Source organism: Pantherophis guttatus, chromosome 4, assembly GCF_059756535.1.
Source record: "Pantherophis guttatus breed Tessera chromosome 4, ASM5975653v1, whole genome shotgun sequence".
Lineage (NCBI taxonomy): Eukaryota > Metazoa > Chordata > Lepidosauria > Squamata > Colubridae > Pantherophis > Pantherophis guttatus.
Window position 1 is genome coordinate 51,065,273 of NC_142066.1, and position 19,149 is coordinate 51,084,421.

Below are 19,149 nucleotides of genomic sequence, written 5' to 3' on the forward strand. Positions count from 1 at the left end.
TAAAATACAATGTCACATGACTATAATTTAGCAGTAGCAATCCCAGGGGTCCCTTGCTGTCATTAAGCAAGGATCATAGATTGTTAAGGAGGGGCTTCATGTGACCAAGATTTGTGACATCCACCTGGCTTCTCACAAGCAAAACAAAGTAAGTACTGTGGCATGAGGTGGTGTGGGGGTGCCGCAGCAAGAATGAATGACCTGGGGAGGCTTGCAATGGTGCCATATGACTGTGTGTGGGTGGGAAAAGGTTGCTGCTATGCTGCATAAATGCATGCAAGCAGGGGAGAGATACTGCAATACTGTATGAGTGCAGTTCGGTGGGGTTGTCTTTCACAGAAGGGACAGATGAACGGGCCTGTTTTACAGATGCTACTTTTCAGTGGATGCATCCAGATTGTGAAACAGCCTGTTCCACATGCTGTAACTTCTATGCAGTTTCCAGTTTTAAGGTGCACGTTACAAATGTTGAGCTACCTTTGTGGATGGCTCTATAGCTGGTGTTAACCCCGGGGAACAGGGGTGGGCAATTGTGGCTCTTTTACAACCTGTGGACTTCAACTCCCAGAATTCCTGAGACAGCCAAGCGGCTCTCAGTAATTCTGGGAGTTGAAGTCCACAGGTTGTAAAAGAGCCACAATTGCCCACCCCTGCCGGGGAACAATAGGTGTATAGCAAATGAATAAACTTCCGGTGATTTAAATTTTTTTCCCCCATCAACGTCATCTCCCCTCCACGTGAACTAACGCGCAAACGCGTCTCTCCTGCTCCCCTTTTTCCTGCAAAGATGTGCCTGCCTGTAGAGGGAGATGTCATGTGAGTTCGCAGTTTCGCAGGAATTGCGAACCCAGACCTTTAAATAAAGAGGTGAGGAGGTTACACGAAAAATCCAACTCTTTTTACTGGGAGAGAAATATATATACATATATATATTTAAATTCAGCTTGAAGGTTTTGAGGCAACCTGCAGACATGGAAGAATTCTGTGGAATGTGCCGAAGCGGAAACGGAAGCTGCTGATCGCTATCTACCTGGTTCCTTTTGGGGTCTGAGAGAGAAAGAAAGGAGAGAAAGAGGCCCGTGAGGTCTGAGGAGAAAGCTGGTGAGTCTGCAGAGGCCGGGCTCGATCTCGCTTACAGAGACGGCGTGAGGCGGAAACCTCCCCACGCCCCACTTAGCGACGGCCTTCCCACTGCAGTGATCGTTTGAAGACGTTTCTTCTTAACTCTTTACTTCCTTCTGTCAGCCGAGAGGAAGAACAAATGCAAGGCCGGGTGCGGTTCGGGGGGGGGGGAAGGGGGAGGATTCTTCTTCTTTTCTGTAAAAACGAGCGTTTTTACGTCAGAGGCCTTGGTTTTGGAGACAGAGATATATAAGCCTTAATACCCTTGGCCTTTACCTTTTATCTTTTGCTCCTTGCGGTATTGATTCAGATCAGGAGGTCATAAGCGGGTAGTTGGACTGCAAGCGATGATCTCTCTGGTTCCTCGTTGACATTATAACGTTTTAGTTATAGGTTCGGTAAAGGTGACTAGTGTAAATGGAGCAAAACGCTTTTAACTCGTTTTGAAAAGCTTAAAAGAGTTACCTGTTTTTATCCTATGCCAGCAAGCCAAAGGAACCGGGGATACACATGGAGGTTTCAAACAGGTAGCATCTGTGAAGAATAAAAACAATGAAGATGAAATGCAACGAGTATTGAAGGACCATCGAATCTTCATTTCTGCTACGTTACTTTTTATGGTATTTCAAACAATAAAAGTATATGATGCAGATAGGGTTCACACATCACCTAAGCCAAACTTTAATTGGCTTGGTTGTGATTTAATGTATTCTGCAGGTCTAGATATTACAGTGTGTAAACAGGTAGGTTTATTCACTAGCATATTTTTTTAAAAAAAAAAATAGGTTTGGCGAATCATGTTATTGAAGCTTTAGTGTCATCCAAATTCATTATAATTTGTGAAATCTAAAAGGCCAGATCCTTGCCATGAGTAGCATGTGAGTATCAAAAAAATGAGAGAAGAAAGTAAAAAAAGCAGTGAATTAGCATTTTGTTCTTAAGACTATGGAATTGGAGGGAAATACTATATACCCACATCCTACTGTTTCTTTCAAATTAAACAGCATTATGCATGGAGCAGAAAAAGTGCATAATAAACTGAAAAAGAAACATTGCTAAAACTAGTTTACATCAACGATCTCCTATTCTACTATGTCAGTATATATAACTTCATGCATAACCTTTTGTTTTTCAAGCTTATCACTTCCCTCTCTTTGAAAATCTTATCAAGTTCAATCACAACTTTCCTGGTCTTTCCTTTCCTTATTACTTATTCACTCTTCCTTTTGTTTATATTGTATATGTTGGGTTTTTTTCCTAGAGGACCAAACCATCTTTTACTCTTTCTACATGTTATTCACAGCCCTCCATCATTCAACATTCATGCATTCCTTATACTATGTCCTCTAGCACACAGACTTCTTAAGAATCCCACATTTTCACTGTACTTAATTTCTACTTACATGTCCAAGTCTAACAAAAGCACAGTCATATACACAACCATAACATATATTGCTCTCCATGTTTCTATATTTTGCACATCTTAAAATTTCTCCCTGCATTTCCCCATCTTCAGAAAACATTCAAAGTACACAAATGCATTAGTATTTTTACCATTTACATATAAGTTACAGTTATTCAGTCCATTTTCCTCGTTAAACCCAACATTGTTTTGCCTTTGATAGATTAACTAGACAATCCATGACCCATTGGATCATCCTTTCAGATGACAATGACAGAACTTCTAATACATTGCCTTCAATGGAAAGGTTGGAATACATCCAGAGATATATTTGCCATGAAAATAGCCCATGTTGAACTGTATAGCACAGGAAATTTTATGTCATACATTGTTTTATGATAATTTTCATATCATAAAAGATTTCACAAAATTTATCAAATCTCAATTCCATTGGAATCGGGTCCCACATTTTGGACACTTTCTGTTAATTAGTCTATTTGCAATATCTTTATTCAAAATTATTGCCCTATGCTGCACTGTTTTGCCAAGTTAAAGATAAGAGTGTGAGTTTTAGTAGAATATAGATTTTCACACATGTTCCTTAAGATCTTTTGCTGCAGTTTATTGAGTTTCTTAATAAATAATGTAGCATCATCTGCGTAGAAAAGTATGTACACATTTGTGCTTGTATCCAATAGAGTTGGTGGAATTGGGCAGCATCCAAATTAAATAAATAATAACACTTCTAATACCATAAGCATTATTATATCTATAAATATATTAAACAAACAGATAATACAATCATTTCTTTACTCTCTGTTTAGTGTTGAACAATTTGTGAACCATTTCTATCACATTCATCAACCAATATTCAAATATATTAATGAAAACTGAAAATTATTCCGTAATTCAGATGTATTTCCTTTATCATATACCATTTTTAAAAATAAATTGTAAGCATATGCTCCTTACTGACATTGCACTGAACTTGTCACCAAAACCATTCTGACAACCTACCCAGGCACACTCGTAAAAGTATTACATTAGATTTCACATTCATTCTTGTTATCATTTCATTTTTCCAATAATCAGGTATTAATGCAGTCTTAAACTAAACAAGAACACTAAACAAGTTGCACAGCTTCTCCATAAGTAAATGGCATCAGTATTTTCACCTTATATCTGTACCATCACCATTATCTAAAATTCTAACAGCCTATTTTTATTCTGATTTTCATTATTAGAGTTTGCCGTTCATTTGCATTTCCACCTATCACAGTAATGTTATCAGCATCGTATAGGGTATTAATGTTCCTTCCTCCAAGTTTAATATCATACTCATGATCTTCCAATCCAGCTTCCTACCAGATATATTCTGGTAGTTTCATTCATTTAACATTCCACACCCTGTCATGGTCAATACAGTCAAAAAATTTCCAATGAAGCACAAATTTTCTTTGGTATTGTTTGGCTTTTCAATTATCCAGCATACATTAGCTTAATGTTTCTTGTTCCTCAGCCTTTTCTAAAACCATATTAGATTTCCCCTTCCCTGAAGCATTCTAATCTATGTTGAATTATTCTAAGTGTTATTTTGCTAGCATGTGAAATTTAGGATACTGTGTGATAGTTAACACAATCTGTTAAAACTTCTTTCTTTGATATTGGTATATAATCTCTTCCAATAATCAGTTGCTTATTGTGTCATTCTTCAGACTTTTCTGCATTGTTTGGTTAGAACCTTTGCATATTCTTCAGGTGCTTGCCATATTTCTGTAGATATTCCTTCAATTCCTATAGCTTTTTGACAAGGTAATAATCAGAGTACTGATCTGACTTCATCTTTTAGTATTAAGGTTTCATAAATAGGTAATCTTTTCTAAGATACTTTGGTTGTTGATATCTCTACTCTATCCAGTTTCAGTAAGCTCTTTTTTTGATCTTTGGTGAATCAGTTACTATCTGATTGTGGACATCCTTTAAAGCTGATTCTCTCTTAGTTGAAAATCTTTTGGAACATTGTCCATGTCCATATCTATCTTCAGTGTTTTTACAGATGTCATTGTAATGCATCATGTCTATTCTAACATCTTTGAAATTATTTGTTAAGTTTCTTCCTGTGATCATTATATTTCTTGGCTTTGGCTTTCTGGCAGTTTCACCCTTTGCTTAGACATCCAGTTTGTTTTCTTTTGTTTCTTGATGTTTAACAGTCGTTTTTTACATTTACTCTTAAGAATTTATTTAATTGCTTATTGCATTTCCTCTGGTTCAATGACATTCAGGACTTAAAGCTCCTAATGTTTTGCTTGAAAATGAACTGTACTTAATATTATATTATGGAAATGGATGGATTTCTTTCACTTTAGCTTGATTTTAAACTTGCAAGTGAGCAGTTCATGATGTGTTTCATAGCTCCCCTGGCCACATTACTTTGTAACAAAGCTCTACAATCTCCTTGCACCAATAATATAATTAGATTTTTCTGTGCTCCATCTGTTGATTTTCATTAACATAGGCATTATTTCTGTCATTGAAAGACTGTTAGCAGTGAAGAAATCATTGGATTGGTGGAAATTGATAAATTGTTCTACTTCGTTTTGGTTTCCCAGGTCATACAAACTTCATTTTCCTTTTAACTATTTCCAACAAGCAACACACATAATTTGCATTTTCTAACAATTTCAGATTGAACTTTACCCTAAAACTCATCAACTTCCTCTTCTTTTTCATTAGTACCATGCAAAATGATTACCATATTAAAGGGTTGGATGTGAAGTCTAATAATATTTGATTATTGATTCCGTTGTAGCCGAGTACTGTCCTGGCTACATTCCTCTTAATTATAAAGAAACTGTTGTATCTTTTTTGTTTTTCATGCCCTAAGTAATAAACACTGATCTCCTTTCAGTATCCCCCTAATTTCAATTTCAACCCAAATAATATCATTTTTATTTTTAATTTCACTATGTTGAAGGCTTCTAGTTTAGCCCTTTTCACTTATTTACAAATGCTTTTTGTTTCCATAACATTCACTGTACATTTTTTCTTTTAATTGTGCTCTATAAGTATATATCTTTCTTTTCTTATCAGAAATTATTCTCTTAAATGCATTTTATTTTCACCTACAGCAAGCATACTTTCTCATGCTTCACATTAGTATAAATCCGTGTTCTTAGGGGTACACAATTCATTGTTTAAAAACAGAGTTGTTTTTACGTATGTATCAATCTTTTTTTTCTTTATTGATTTATTTTTATTTAGAATTAATTCCCTTTTCATCCTTTTTAAGTATTTTATTGTGGATTTTAGTTTATTTTGTTTTTCAAGGAACATAGTATATTGTAGTACATTTCTGTGAATTCTGTATCGCGTTAGAATGTTTTCAAGGAACTGGATTTTTAATGATGGCACCTGGTAGTACACTTGGCTCAAAGTAGTAACTGTGAGAAAGATCTAGATGTCTTAGTGGAAGTATGAACCAGCAGTGTGCTTCAGCTACCAAAAAAGACAATGCAGTCCTGGGCTGCATTAACCAAGAGACAGCATTGAGATCATGAGAATTGATAATATCACTTTATAACACACTAGTGGGGCTATACTTGAAATACTGCATCCAATTTTGGTCACAATACAAAAAAGGTGTTGAGAAAGTACACAGAAAAGTTACAGAGTCATTTACTGTGAGATGGGCAGCAAATAAATTCAATAAATAAATAACAAAGGCTAAATCATGATGAATGGCTGAAGGAGTTAGATATGTCTAGCCTATCAAAGAGAAGGATTGCAGGGACATAATAATTGCCTTTCAGTACATGAGAAGCAGACACAGAGAAGAAGGAAATGACTTGTTCTACAAAGGAGCAAAGGGCAGAACAAGAAGTAATGGGTGGAAACTTATTAAAAGAGGTCCATTCTAGAAATTTCCTGACTGTGAAACCAGTTAATCAATTGAATAGCTTGTCTCAAAGAATTGTAGGTACCCCATTATTGGAGGTTTTCAAAATACTGCACAACCATTTGATCTGGATGATATAAGGTCTCCTGCCTTGAGTAGTGGGTTGGACTAGAAGACCTGAGGTCGCTTCCAGCCCTATGATTCTATGTTTAATATTCCACTAGACAACCCATGACCCAACATAGTTTCAGAGATATTTCTTTATCTAAATAGAGAAACAGAATGCAAGAGAATAAAAGAGGTATGACTTATGGATAATGGCTTGGGACCAGGTTATCTGACGGACTGGCTCTTGCCGGTCACATCTACCTGACCCACCAGAGCAGTGAGGTAGGGAATGTTGCGGGACCCATCCCCGAGGGAGATACACTGGTGGGGCCCAGAAGAAGGGCCTTGTCCATGGTGGCTCCCTCTCTCTGGAATATCATTCCCCCAGAAATTAGAATGGCCCCCACTCTTATACTTTTCCAGAAGGCACTGAAGACTTTGTTCTGCCAGTGGACCTGGGGAACCCAGAGCTCATTAAATGGCTTGTGTGATCTGTTGTTATATTGTACTATATTAATTTATTTGATTCTTTTTGTTAGTTTTTATTGTTTTAAATGTGATTTTATATTCTGTAAGCTGCCTTGAGTCGCCATGGGCAAATGGGTGGCAATATAAATTCAATAAATAAATAAATAAAATAATGATAGATGTAAAATACAATTTATTTTGCCCCCTATTGTGCTAATTGTATATTTCCATATCTCCATTTCTTCATATATACAAAATGACTAAAAATACCTAATAGGTAAAAATACTTCTGTGATCCAAATTGGTCATTATCATAGTAGTAATGAAAAAATTGAATTGACATGTAGACTACAAGCAGGACTTGAACATCAGAAATATTGTGTCTCCATATTAATTTATATAAGATGTTTCTAATTTTCTGAGAAATAAGGTTTTTGATATATTTCTTTACTAATAACTCTTGGTTGTAAATTATTCATATACTTCAGAGCTCAGAAACTACAAATAAGTTTACCATTGTTTAAAATTATAATTCAGTAAAGGAATGTTTGTGTTTATGTATTCTCTTCAATTTATGTATTTTAACTGTAGGAGATATTAATGAACTGCACTGGACCAGCCAGTATAATAGACTAAGATAGACTTTACTTTACAGCATGTTGTTATTGTTGTTTTTCAGATCTAATTTCCTCTGGTTGAATCTTTTACCTACCAAAATGTCAAGTAAGTTAAGTTGTATTTTTTCTTAGCTTAATTTACAGTATTCATGTACTAGAACTTCTCATGTAATAGAAGTTATTATTTGATAGCTCAGCATAGGTTATACCTGTGGGTAAACCTATATAAGAATAAGCTCCATTTAACACATATGTGTTCAACATATCACAATACATTGTAATGTGGCTTCTTTGGTTTTGTGTTAATACAGGTAGTCCTCAATTTACAACTTTTCATTTAGTGATTGTTCAAAGGTATAACAGCACTGAAAAAACTGACTTATGATCATTTTTCACACAACCATTGCAGCTTCCATTGTCATGTGATAAAAATTCAAACACTTGGCAACTAGTGTATATTTATCATGGTAGCAGTGTCCCAAGGCCACATGATCACCGTCTGACAAGCTACATCAATGGGGAAGCCAGATTCACTTAACAACTGCAATGGTTTACTTAACAATTGTGGCAAGAAAGATCATAAAATGGGACAAAACTCATTTAACAACTATTATTTAACAATGGAAATTTTGGGCTCAATTTTGGTTGAAAGTCAAGGACTACCTGTATATTGTGTGACTTCAAGTATTATATTTTGGGATTATTTTTATTTATCACACTTGTATGCCACCCATTTTACCAAAGGCAATTAGTATGTGAAATTAATTTTTATGGACTATTCAGCAAACCAAGTTTCAATAAGCCATTGTTTAAGCTATATAAGTAATCCTAAACTTACAATAATTAGTTTAGTGATTATTCAGAGTTACAACTGAACTGGAAAAAAAATGAATTAGATCATTTTTCATACTTACGATCCTTGGAGCATCCCAATGGTCATGTGATCAAAATTCGAATGCTTGGCAACTGGTTCATATTTATGATGGTTACAGTGTGCCGGGATCATGTCACCTTTTTCAGTCAATAGGGAAGCCAGATTCACTTAACAACTGTGGCAATAAAATCGTGAAATGGGGCAAAACTCGTTTAACAAATGTCTCACTTAGCAACATAAATTTTGGACTCGGTGGTCATTAGTCAAGGGCTACTTGTATTTGAGCCTATTATTTCTAAATAAGATGAATATATTAGTTCAGTTTTAGATGTCAAATATACAGCTAGCTCTGTGATTCTCCACATGCATAAGGATGGTCATAATACTGGTGGCACTTTAAGTACAAAAAAAATGAGCTGATGTAATAATTAAATAATAGCAATAAATAACTTACAAAGTCAAATGTAAAGTCGTTATTTCAGTCATTATTTTTTATTTGATCTGTTGTATGCATATTAAAGTCTGGTTTCAAACCAGTATAATGGGTTAACTCTAGACTTAGAGTTAGTCTATCAAAATAGTTCTCAGACTTAGTCATCTCTAAACATTGTTATATTCATGCGTGCCTTTTTCTGAAATCCCTGTATTGTGTTAGGATCCCTTTATGTGGACCACCATTTAATTAATCTTAGATTTAACTACCCAATCTTTTTTTTTTTTTTTTTGCAGTCTTCCTTGAAGTTTGAAAGTGCTATGAGTGCTTTTGCAAAATATTTTGCAAAATAAAAGTTTGAACATTACTGTTGTTGTGGGCAGGCCCTTGTGCCAAATTCTTTGCACATTAAATTTTTGCTACCTGTTAAATGAAGAATAAGGACAGAGGTTTAGAACTATTCTGCCTCAGAGGCACAGAATACCCCTCACAGAGCAAAAGAAAATAGATCATACCCTTGTAAAGACTAAACATGTCCAATTACATGAGAAAAGAAGCAATCAGGATAAGTCTAAGGTCTACTTAGGAGACTAACAGGACATAGAATAAAGGACCTGCATTTTTTAATATTCTTGAACTTGTTTGTTTCATTCACTTCTCGGAACATCAAGAATTGCATATGAACTTGAAATCCACAGCTTGGCCATTCCTATAACAATGTCTGAATAATATGTTGTAGAATTGCATAGGTTTTTTTATTCATTCATATTTTGATTTACTGTATAAAACTTAATTTGAAGTCCCTGTGTTACAGTCCTCTACATAGTCATTTTCCCACTTCTTTTTAAAACAGAACGGCCATCTTATGCGCCACCACCCACCCCAGCCCCCACAACCGTAAGTATGGAAGTATTTTTCCTTATATTGCAAACTCTGAATCCTGATTTTATTTTCGCCCCACAGAGGCAATACAGGTGAGATGTTTTATGGATCCTATCACCCAGTAAGATTAAACTTTTCCTGAAATCAGTACCAAGATGTTTTTGGAATCCTGTCACTTGGCCTTTTTAAAAAATAAAGATTTGATGTTTCCATCTGTACAGAATTCAGTCTCCATCCTAGGATATAATTCCATTTGATCTGATGTTTGAAGTTTAATTTTAGAAATATTTTTATTTTTAGTCTTTACAGAGGTTATACTTTTAATTAAAATGAATTCAATGTTGATATATATCTAAAAAAAATCCTAAATATAAATATATTGTAAAAAGCTGTGGCTATACATCATTCGAAACCAGAAACCAGATACTGTCTTTATAATATGCTAAATGAAAGCATGTGTATTGCTAATAATGGAATAGTTTTTTTCTAATGTGTTATTTTTATCTTATATTTACTTCTAAAGGCTGAGAAGTAGAGGCTTTGTGAAGAAAAAATTGTTTTATAACCATTAGATAAAAGCAGAAAATACTGTACAAAATGGTATATAAAGTTTTCAGGCTTTAGTTGAAATGTGACAGTTGTGTTCTAAACAAATAATATAAGATAAAATTCTTGAGTAAAAATGTTCAAATTTGTGATGCACATACTGACGAAAAGTTGATAAAACAAATAACCTGAAAAATGAAAAGCTACAATTAAATCTGGGTTTAAGAAATCTCTTGTTTGTGGCTATCTTTGAGATGAGTGGAATGGAGGAATTGTGAGATACATGTAAATAATGTTTGCAGATTTGATTTTTACCTGAATTTCTAAAGCTGTCTTCTTGAGTAATGATTTATGCATTCGTCACCTGCTTCTTTTTCTGCACCATTTTAGAGGTTAAAGAAAACCTCACTAGAACAGAAGCATATACTTGATGCCAAATATTAGGACAAGAATCATAAATTTGCCTATTTAGAAATATTGCACTTTATCTTTACCAAAGAAATTTATGTTAAGATATATCTTATATATATAAGATAATATATTGAGATAAACTATATTTATCATTTCCCCATACTGTAGATTATTTTTAAATTGTCAGTGATAATAATATCTTATGCAATGTATTCTTCCTGCTCATGTGTTAAAAGTATAGTTCATCTAAGTACAGGTAGTCTTCAACTTACAACAGTTCACTTAGTGACTGCTTGAAGTTACAACGGCACTAAAAAATGTGATTTATGACCATTTTTCATCCTTACCAGTATTGCAACGTCCCCATGGTCATGTGATCAAAATTTAGATGCTTGGCAATTGACTCATTTATCACGGTGTCCCAGGGTCATGTGATCCCATTTGTGATCTTCTGACAAGCAATGTCATTGGGAAAGCCAGATTCACTTAACAACCATGTTTAGTGAATTTAGTAACTGCAGTGATTCACTGCAGTTACTAAAGTGAATTTAGTAACTGTAGTGATTCACTTAACAACTTTGGCAAGACAGGTTGTAAAATGGAGCAATATTTGTTTAACAAATGCATCACTTAGGAACATAAATTTTGGGCTCAATTGTGGTCATGAGCTGAGGATTACCTGTGACTTACTAGTGCTGCAGCCTCAGAAAATTTAGCATTTTACTAATGATTTATTATTCAAAATTTCCTATTGCTTGCATGATTCCCACTCTTTGGATCAAGAATAGTGAACCAGTAGATAGTATTATTGAGCAGTTGAAATATTATAATGCTGAGGATTCTAATCCTGTAACATTTACAGACTTCAGGAGATATCTCAGAAAAAGATCTCTGTGATCTTCCTCTTTCAATCACTTTCTGCTTGGGTTTTTGAAAAGCACCAGACTGATCTCTTTGTTGGACTTGAATTGTACAGCCAAGTTCATGTGAAAGAGAATGATTTTGGTTTTATTTATTTTTAATAAGACAATTTGCAGGTCCCATGTGATCTATCTGTCTATAGAGATAAATAACTATAGAATTATAGAATATAATTCTTTATTGGCCAAGTGTGATTGGACACACAAGGGATTTGTCTCTGGTGCATAAGCTCATAGTGTGCATATAAACAGCAAGTAATAGGTCATAGATCATAGATCATAATAAACACAATTGATAGAGGGAGGTATTATTTAAAAAGTATTAATATATATATTTTATTGCTGCCCCTATTGAATAGTTTAACAAACTAACCACATAATATTTTTTCTCTGGATATAGATACTATTGGCTTGCAATCTATTTGAGCTCTTACCACACGACTGTTACAAAAGTAGTAAGTGACTAAAAAGAAGGGCTTTTTTCTTCACTGTCTTTCCCAGATAAGCTTAACTAAATATTTTACAGATTTTTCTTACCAGCAAATAAATAAAATTAATTCTCCTTTGCCTTTTGCCTTATATTCAGTTGCTCAACTGAAATATTTTTTCTATGCTATGGGATGTTAATTTGGTTTCCACCCCAAATATAGAGAGACAATTGGAGGAGAAGGAGGAGGAGCTAAGATGGCGGAGAGGCAGCAACTACTGTAAATAGCTTCTCTGGAAAAGTATTTCTTTATCACTATATTTTTATTTCTTATCACTTTAAAATTATTGTTTTAAATACTACCTTCTGTTGCCTTGTTGGAAGCCTCAGCACTTAGAAAGAGTTGAGAAAACTCCGGGACATTTCTAACCATCATGGGGAAAAATAACAAGAAACGTCCTATACTTTCTGCTAGGCAAGCTGCATCCAAGCGCAAAAAACAGCAGAAAGCCAAAAAGAAAAGGAAGCGAACTCGTGTAAGTATTCATACTCCCTCAAACCTCTCCATTGGATATGATGTTTTAGAATGGGATTTACAAGCAGAGTTCAGAAGTCAACAGCTTAAAAATCTCTCCTCCTCAATGGAAGAGAACTCTTCCCCCGTTTGAACACATCCTGCAATCTGCTCTGCAGCTGCACAGTTAGTACAGGACGAGGATGTGAATATTAACCTGATAAAATTTAAAGAGTGAAAGTATAACTAACTTTCTAACCCGACAAAACAGCGCTTTCTGTCTTTGACATGATGTCCACAGTTAATATCAAAGTGAACTCCTTAAAAGATTTTTGTAAAACAACCGTGCTAAAGCACAGATTTTTTTATCCCAAGTGTTCCAAAAAGCAGCCAGGAGGGAAAACATGGGCAACCTTACCCCAAGGAAAAGAGAAAGCAACAATCAGAGAGCTGATTACTCCTGTGGGAAAGAGTGAAAAACAAGTCTCCGGTGGGCATGTAACTAAAAAAGAGGAAAATTTAAATTGTAATACCATCCACAGCCTAAACAAATCACCTTACAAATATTAAATAATAGAATAAAAAGTTCACTGGAGAACAAAGAAAGTAATTATCTTTAAACCACTTACAAGCTGTGAAAAGTAACTGATTAATTTACAGCAGGCCGAGAGATTTCCATCTAGCAAAAGCTGAGAGCAAGTTTTACTTACTTTTATGCAGATCACAATTCCCAATATGTTTTTAAAATGAAGCCTTTTCTTCATACTTTTTCAGTCTTTCTAAAACATGTGTTGTGCTCAGAGGAATTTGGCTCACTCCTGAGCAAATCTGACTGAGGGAGTATTGCCACTTTAAAGAATAAATATGACCACACGACTTCAGATAACCTCAAGGACACTTTAGCTCTCTCCCCCCCATCCCCAAAGAGATTGTCTTCTATGCAAAAACTGTTTTACCTACAGCAAGACAGTGCACAGATTATGTTCTGGGGAAAAGAAATATATAATTAACTCTTTCAGTATTCTGCCAGATTCAGAACAAGTTGATATTATTGAAGACTGGACAATTTGAGAGAACCTCTAGTGGCAACACATAAAATAGCCAGACCTCCAATTGATTCTGTTTGGTCAACAAATGATCTCTTTATTTGTGATATAAATCATTACCCTTCTCAGCAGTTCCTAGCATTGGTTGAGGGAAACATCATGCTGGTGTGAACATCCATATTTCAACCACTGAATACTAAGATTATATCAATAGACCCATCTTATAACCTTACACAAATAACTATTCTCACCCTTACTGAAGAGAAATTGCTTCTCATTAACTTTTATATATTTCCAAACATACCTTAACCATGTGTTTTTGAAATTTGGGGAAAAGTGAAAAATTACATAAGGGGTATTCAATTACACTTTTCGACTACCCATATCATCTTTTCAGGAGACTTCAATGTCAGACTAGGCCCAAATTGACAATCAGTCTCCAAAATTCCACTTAATTTGCAGACCACCACCATCCCCAGCCTAATTAGAGAATCCAAAAATTACAGCAAAGGGGTTTTCAGATATTGTATAATATCTGAATAAGTTATACAGCTTATTTTATAAGCTGTACCTGCAAATTTTGAATAGCACTATTACTGACTACTGGCAGAGCGCTTGCATTGGCAGGAACAAGACCCACCTTACTTGAATATACTCCAACATCAAGAAATGTATTTTCTTCAGTTCTTATTTCATATTGACAGGTGTCCCGAGAATGAGCATTGTCCCTTCTAAAGCTCTTTATTGCCCTTTTTCTGAATATTTATCCCATTCTGCCTAAAGATATCCCCAAAAGACAAATATGAACAAATAGATAGTTTGGTCTAGTGGTTAGCTAGAAAGTGGGAGACTGTGAGTTCAAATCCTGCCTTAGTCATGAAAGCCAGCTGGGTGACCTTCAGCCAGTCACAATCTCTCAGCCCAACTCACCTAACAGGATTGTTGTGGAGAAAACAAGAGGGGAAAGGTATGTTTAATATGTTCTTGCTGCCTTGAGTTACTTTTTAAAAATAAAAAAAAACAGGGTACAAATAAATGCACAGGTCCGACAAGGAAATCCAAATGCTCTCTAATAATGAAGTACTACAATTCCAGTTCAACTACATACAACTATTCTGTACGACAAGTCCACTGATTAGACTTTGCCATCTTACTGTATATATAGCTACCGCAGTTCAACTTCTTCAGCCAATTCTCTCCACACATCCATCTAGCACTAACAGGAACCAGAGCTCCTTTAACCAACCTTGATTTGATAGTGATTGCCATGCAGCCAGAAAACAATGAATTTCCTGTTTTAAGGAATATAAAAAGCATCCTCTCTCCTACTCAACTCAGGATCTGTCCCTTTTAAAGGGAAAATATAAACAAGCAAAGAAGAAGCAGGCCCTGATCCAGTATTGGAACCAACTAATCTCTGGTACTTGTTCTAAGAATTCAGCTTTATTCTGAAAATGTATAGGTCTTCAATCTGCTTCCACTGATTTATGAATTATCATCTTTTATTCCTTTATCTGTTTGGGAAGATCATTTCAAATTGCTGTACATACAGAAAAAACTCAAAGAGGGAACTAAAAATACTTTCTTTAGCCACTGGACAATCTTCTCCAACCAGCTAAATATCTCAGTCATAGAACCATCTGAAAATTCAAAAGTATCTTATCCTTAGCTAAATTCAATGCTTTCCATACAGCCATTACTGGAAGAAGACATCACAAAATCATCTTCAGAGACTGTTTCTGTGCAGTGCAATAATAATTAAATCAATAGATTTAATATTTAATTGCCCTGTCTATGCAAGTGCTTACCAGGAATTATTTCTACTTTTTACTAAATATTCTGATTGTTTTTATTTGTTTATCAAAAAGAAGTTGTTATTGGATCAATCTGATTTTATTTCCTTGACCACAGCCAAGTACTGTTCTATAGTCTGTACAGTATACTGTAGTATTAACCCTAACTCTTTTAAGATATTTTAAAATAACAATATTTTTCTTTTTATCATAATTAATTGTGATTCTTGTGTTTTATTTGCAGGTCTATTGCTGAATAAAGATTTCACTTGACTTTGTTACAGCTGTAAAAAAATGCATATGTTATGTTGCTGTATTTTATGTTTTAAAAAGGGTAATATATATCCTCAAAAGCTTGTTTAAAAGTGTAATATAGATATCTTAAATACGAAAAATTGAATAAACTGAATTCTATTAATATAAATAGCATGAAAAATGTTTTGTGCTTAACCACTTTATTTCTTATGACATCTTTTCTAAATATGAAAAAAACTCTCTGAGCATTTCATCCCTTTGGATATGTGGATGTGTGCTGCAGGGACACTTGCACAGGAGTTCCCAGATGCTATATTATAGATTTGAAATATATGGATCAAAGATTAAGTTTCATGATTTTCAAACATATTGAAAGCATTTTCATTTGGCTTAGCTGAAGATCTCCTAGGACAGTGATGACTAACCTTTTTGCCATTGCATACCAGGAGGACGGGCCAGGGGAGGTCGCGTGTGCCCACACCCATAATTCTATGCGTTCCGCATGCGTGTGCGACCCCGCTCCTTCCCAGTAGGCCCATTTTTCTTTCTCACCTGGCTCCAGGGCCTGTCTAGGAGTCTGGGGAGGGCGAAAACGGCTTTCCCCACCCTCCCGGAGGTCCTCCAAATGCTGAGAACGGCCCATTTGACAACTTCTGGTGGGACCAGAAAGCCTGTTTTTTGCTGTCCCCAGCCTCCAGGGCCTCTCTAGGAGTCTGGGGAGGGCGAAAACGGCCTTCCCCACCCCACCCCTCAGAGGTCCTCCGGAGGATGAAACGGCCCATTTGATAACTTGTCATGCATGCCGGAGCTGAGCTGCCGTGCCCACTGATATGGCTATGCGTGCCACCTGTGGCATGCATGCCATAGGTTCGCCATCACAGTCCTAGGAGTTTAATAAATATGGCTTTAAGATTAGAGTAATCATTGATAATGTGTTATATACTAAATGTAAATTTTTCTACTCAGCCAGAGAAAAGAACAGCCATTAGAGCAGTTGTTGATGAAACTTTATGTGACCTAACACATTATTTGACCTACAGTCAAAGTAATTTGGTATTCTCCATAGTGGTGGAGACAGCAGCCAGGAATGGGTTGTACTCGTCTGTTCAATTTGAAGGACTGAGTCTATCAGAGTTGTTAAGTCCCGCCCTTTTTGCTAGGAGCTTCCAGCTTTTGACTCAGTCCTTCAGACTGGACGATTGTATCGGATTGTTTCTCTTCACCATTCCCAGCTTCTTCTTCACTTCTCTACCTTGTGGACTTCCTTTTTCTTGGTCTATTTCTGCCTGACAATTTGTGAGTAGGACTACAATGCTCCCTATTCTGGTTGAGCTTTTCTGGCTTCTCCAGTGGCAGGGATTTGGCTCTGCCTCTGCCAGTCAGCCCCATTACAGAAAATCTTCTGTTTATTCATTGCTCTCCGTTGAGCGGCTGTTCCGCAGTAGCGTTGGAGCTGCACGTTTCCATCAGGGCTGGGACAGAGTTGTAAGAGCTTCATGCCCCAGTTCTCTGTGGAACCGCTTTCAGGAACTTTGTGCTCCAAAGGCTTGTCGGGCGGCCATTTTATTACACCTTTCAGCTGCCCGACATTTCGGCAGTGTTGAGGCATTGTGCCACCTCTCAGCTGCTTGCATTTCAGTCTTTAGCCCTGCGATTGTTATCGGCTCAGTGGCGGTAGTTGCGTTCTCCCGGACAGACAGGATTGCTCGTACAGGAGCCATGTACTCACTTTGAAATAATGACAGCCGAGCTGCCATTTGACAGCTGAGCTGCAGCTAACAGGAGCTTCTCACTCCATTGCCAGCCAAGTTTATCCTCCCTGGAAGCCGAGTTCACTTGCCACCAACGGCATCTTCAAAAGGGTTGCCTATAATCAAATGACAGCCAGTTCACCATTATCAGGAGCTTCGCGCTCCATTAGCGACCGAGCCGTCCATACGGGGGTGTGCCTGTAGTATTTTTGCCCAGAAGTGCTGCGAACGGCCCTAATTGCCTATTTGGTGGTCCTCAGCGGCAGAAATACTCCTGCTGGTGTTGTTAGCCGCCATTTTGTGGCCAGTTGTTTGATCGGCCGCCATTTTGTGAATCACTGTTGCTTGGCTTCCCGTACATTGGTGCCATATCTAGCCTTCAGCTAGATTAAAGTAGTCAGAGTTGCCTGCATCTCTGCACAGGACAAATGCCAAAGACTCTCTGTAAGTCCAAGAGGGGTGTGGCTGAGGCTGATGACCGGTCAGACGGGCCATATGGCAACCGAGCCAGACTTGTATAGGGTTGGACCCTCTGGGGGCCCGTCTGGCGACCAAGTGACTTCCCGGTCCAATTCTCGGCAGACGTGACATTGAATTCTGCTCGCTTCGCCTCCTAATCATTGGCTTCTGTGGTGGCAACGCGCCGATTGCTCTGGTTGAGACATTGGCCTGCGGACGGCCACCCCAAGTGGCGCCGTGCTTCCACCCCCTTTGCAGGAGATAAATTATTTGGGTTAGCTTTGGACCCACTGCTTGTTGAAACAAAAGCGCAAGATTTTGCTGAGTGCTCAGTGTAGAAGCGAGTTCCGCTATTCTTTCCCTTACCGCAGACCTCAATTTCGGGTATCCAAGTGGAGCACTGGAACTTTTCATCCCCAGGGTTCCTTTGAACCTAGACAGGGGACAACAGGAGAGGCCACTCCGAGGTAGAAATTTTTCAGGTAAACGGCCCTTTCGAGGGGGAGGAAGTCGTTCATTCTGACCCCACCATTGACTGCACATCCGACCCTCCCATAGGGAGTAGACTAGCCCTATTTGCTGACCGATGGGATGAACGTACATCGGACTCCTGGTTCAGGGATACAATAAGATCCGGCCTATCCCTAGAATTTTTCTCCACCCCCACCCCCACCCCCAAGGTTCTTTATACGCTGTCCTGTCTCTCAAGATAGAAACAAAACGGTCCTCATGGATTTTGCTGTGCAACACCTTCTGAACATTAGAGCTATCCAGAAAATACCGGAGGATCAGGCAGGGCAGGGGTTCTATTCTCTCTTATTTCTTGTTCCTAAATCCTCAGGTTGGTGGAGACCTATTCTGGACCTTAAAACATGGAACCTATACATTGTGTACAAACGGTTCAAAATGCAATCTCTTCAATCTGTTCTGGCTGGCGTCAGGAAGGGTGTTCCACACTGATCAAGTGATCCTTCACCTCAATTCCTCTTTCATTCCTAAGGTCAACACATCCTTTCATCGAATGCAAGAACTTATTCTACCCGATTTCTGCCCTCAACCTGTCCACCCTTTGGAACACCGCTAGCATACATTGGACATTCAGAGGGTCCTCTGTATCTATATTAAGAAAAGTACTGACTTACAAAAAACAAGAGTTCTTGTTTATTTCCTTTATTCCAGTCTCCTTAGGTGGCAGGGTCACTCCTTCCACCATTGGCCGGTGG

The 19,149-nt window shown here is 37.1% G+C and overlaps 1 protein-coding gene across 8 annotated transcripts in view; it reads left to right on the forward strand.

The window, feature by feature from the left end:
- The first annotated feature begins 736 nt into the window (after positions 1-736).
- The window catches only part of SMARCE1 (SWI/SNF related BAF chromatin remodeling complex subunit E1), a 54,216-nt gene continuing 35,803 nt past the window's right edge, over positions 737-19,149 (forward strand). For 2 of the 8 annotated variants that reach the window (XM_034415758.3, XM_087892164.1), the window contains exons 1-3: positions 962-1,101; positions 7,678-7,721; positions 9,776-9,819. In XM_034415758.3, coding sequence (XP_034271649.1) covers positions 7,715-7,721; positions 9,776-9,819 — 51 coding nt within the window. In that variant the 5' untranslated portion in view covers positions 962-1,101; positions 7,678-7,714. Of the gene's footprint in view, positions 868-943; positions 1,102-1,607; positions 1,743-7,677; positions 7,722-9,775; positions 9,820-19,149 lie in introns of those variants that run through there. The other 6 variants (XM_087892163.1, XM_034415757.3, XM_034415756.3 and 3 more) reach the window with 6 other exon arrangements.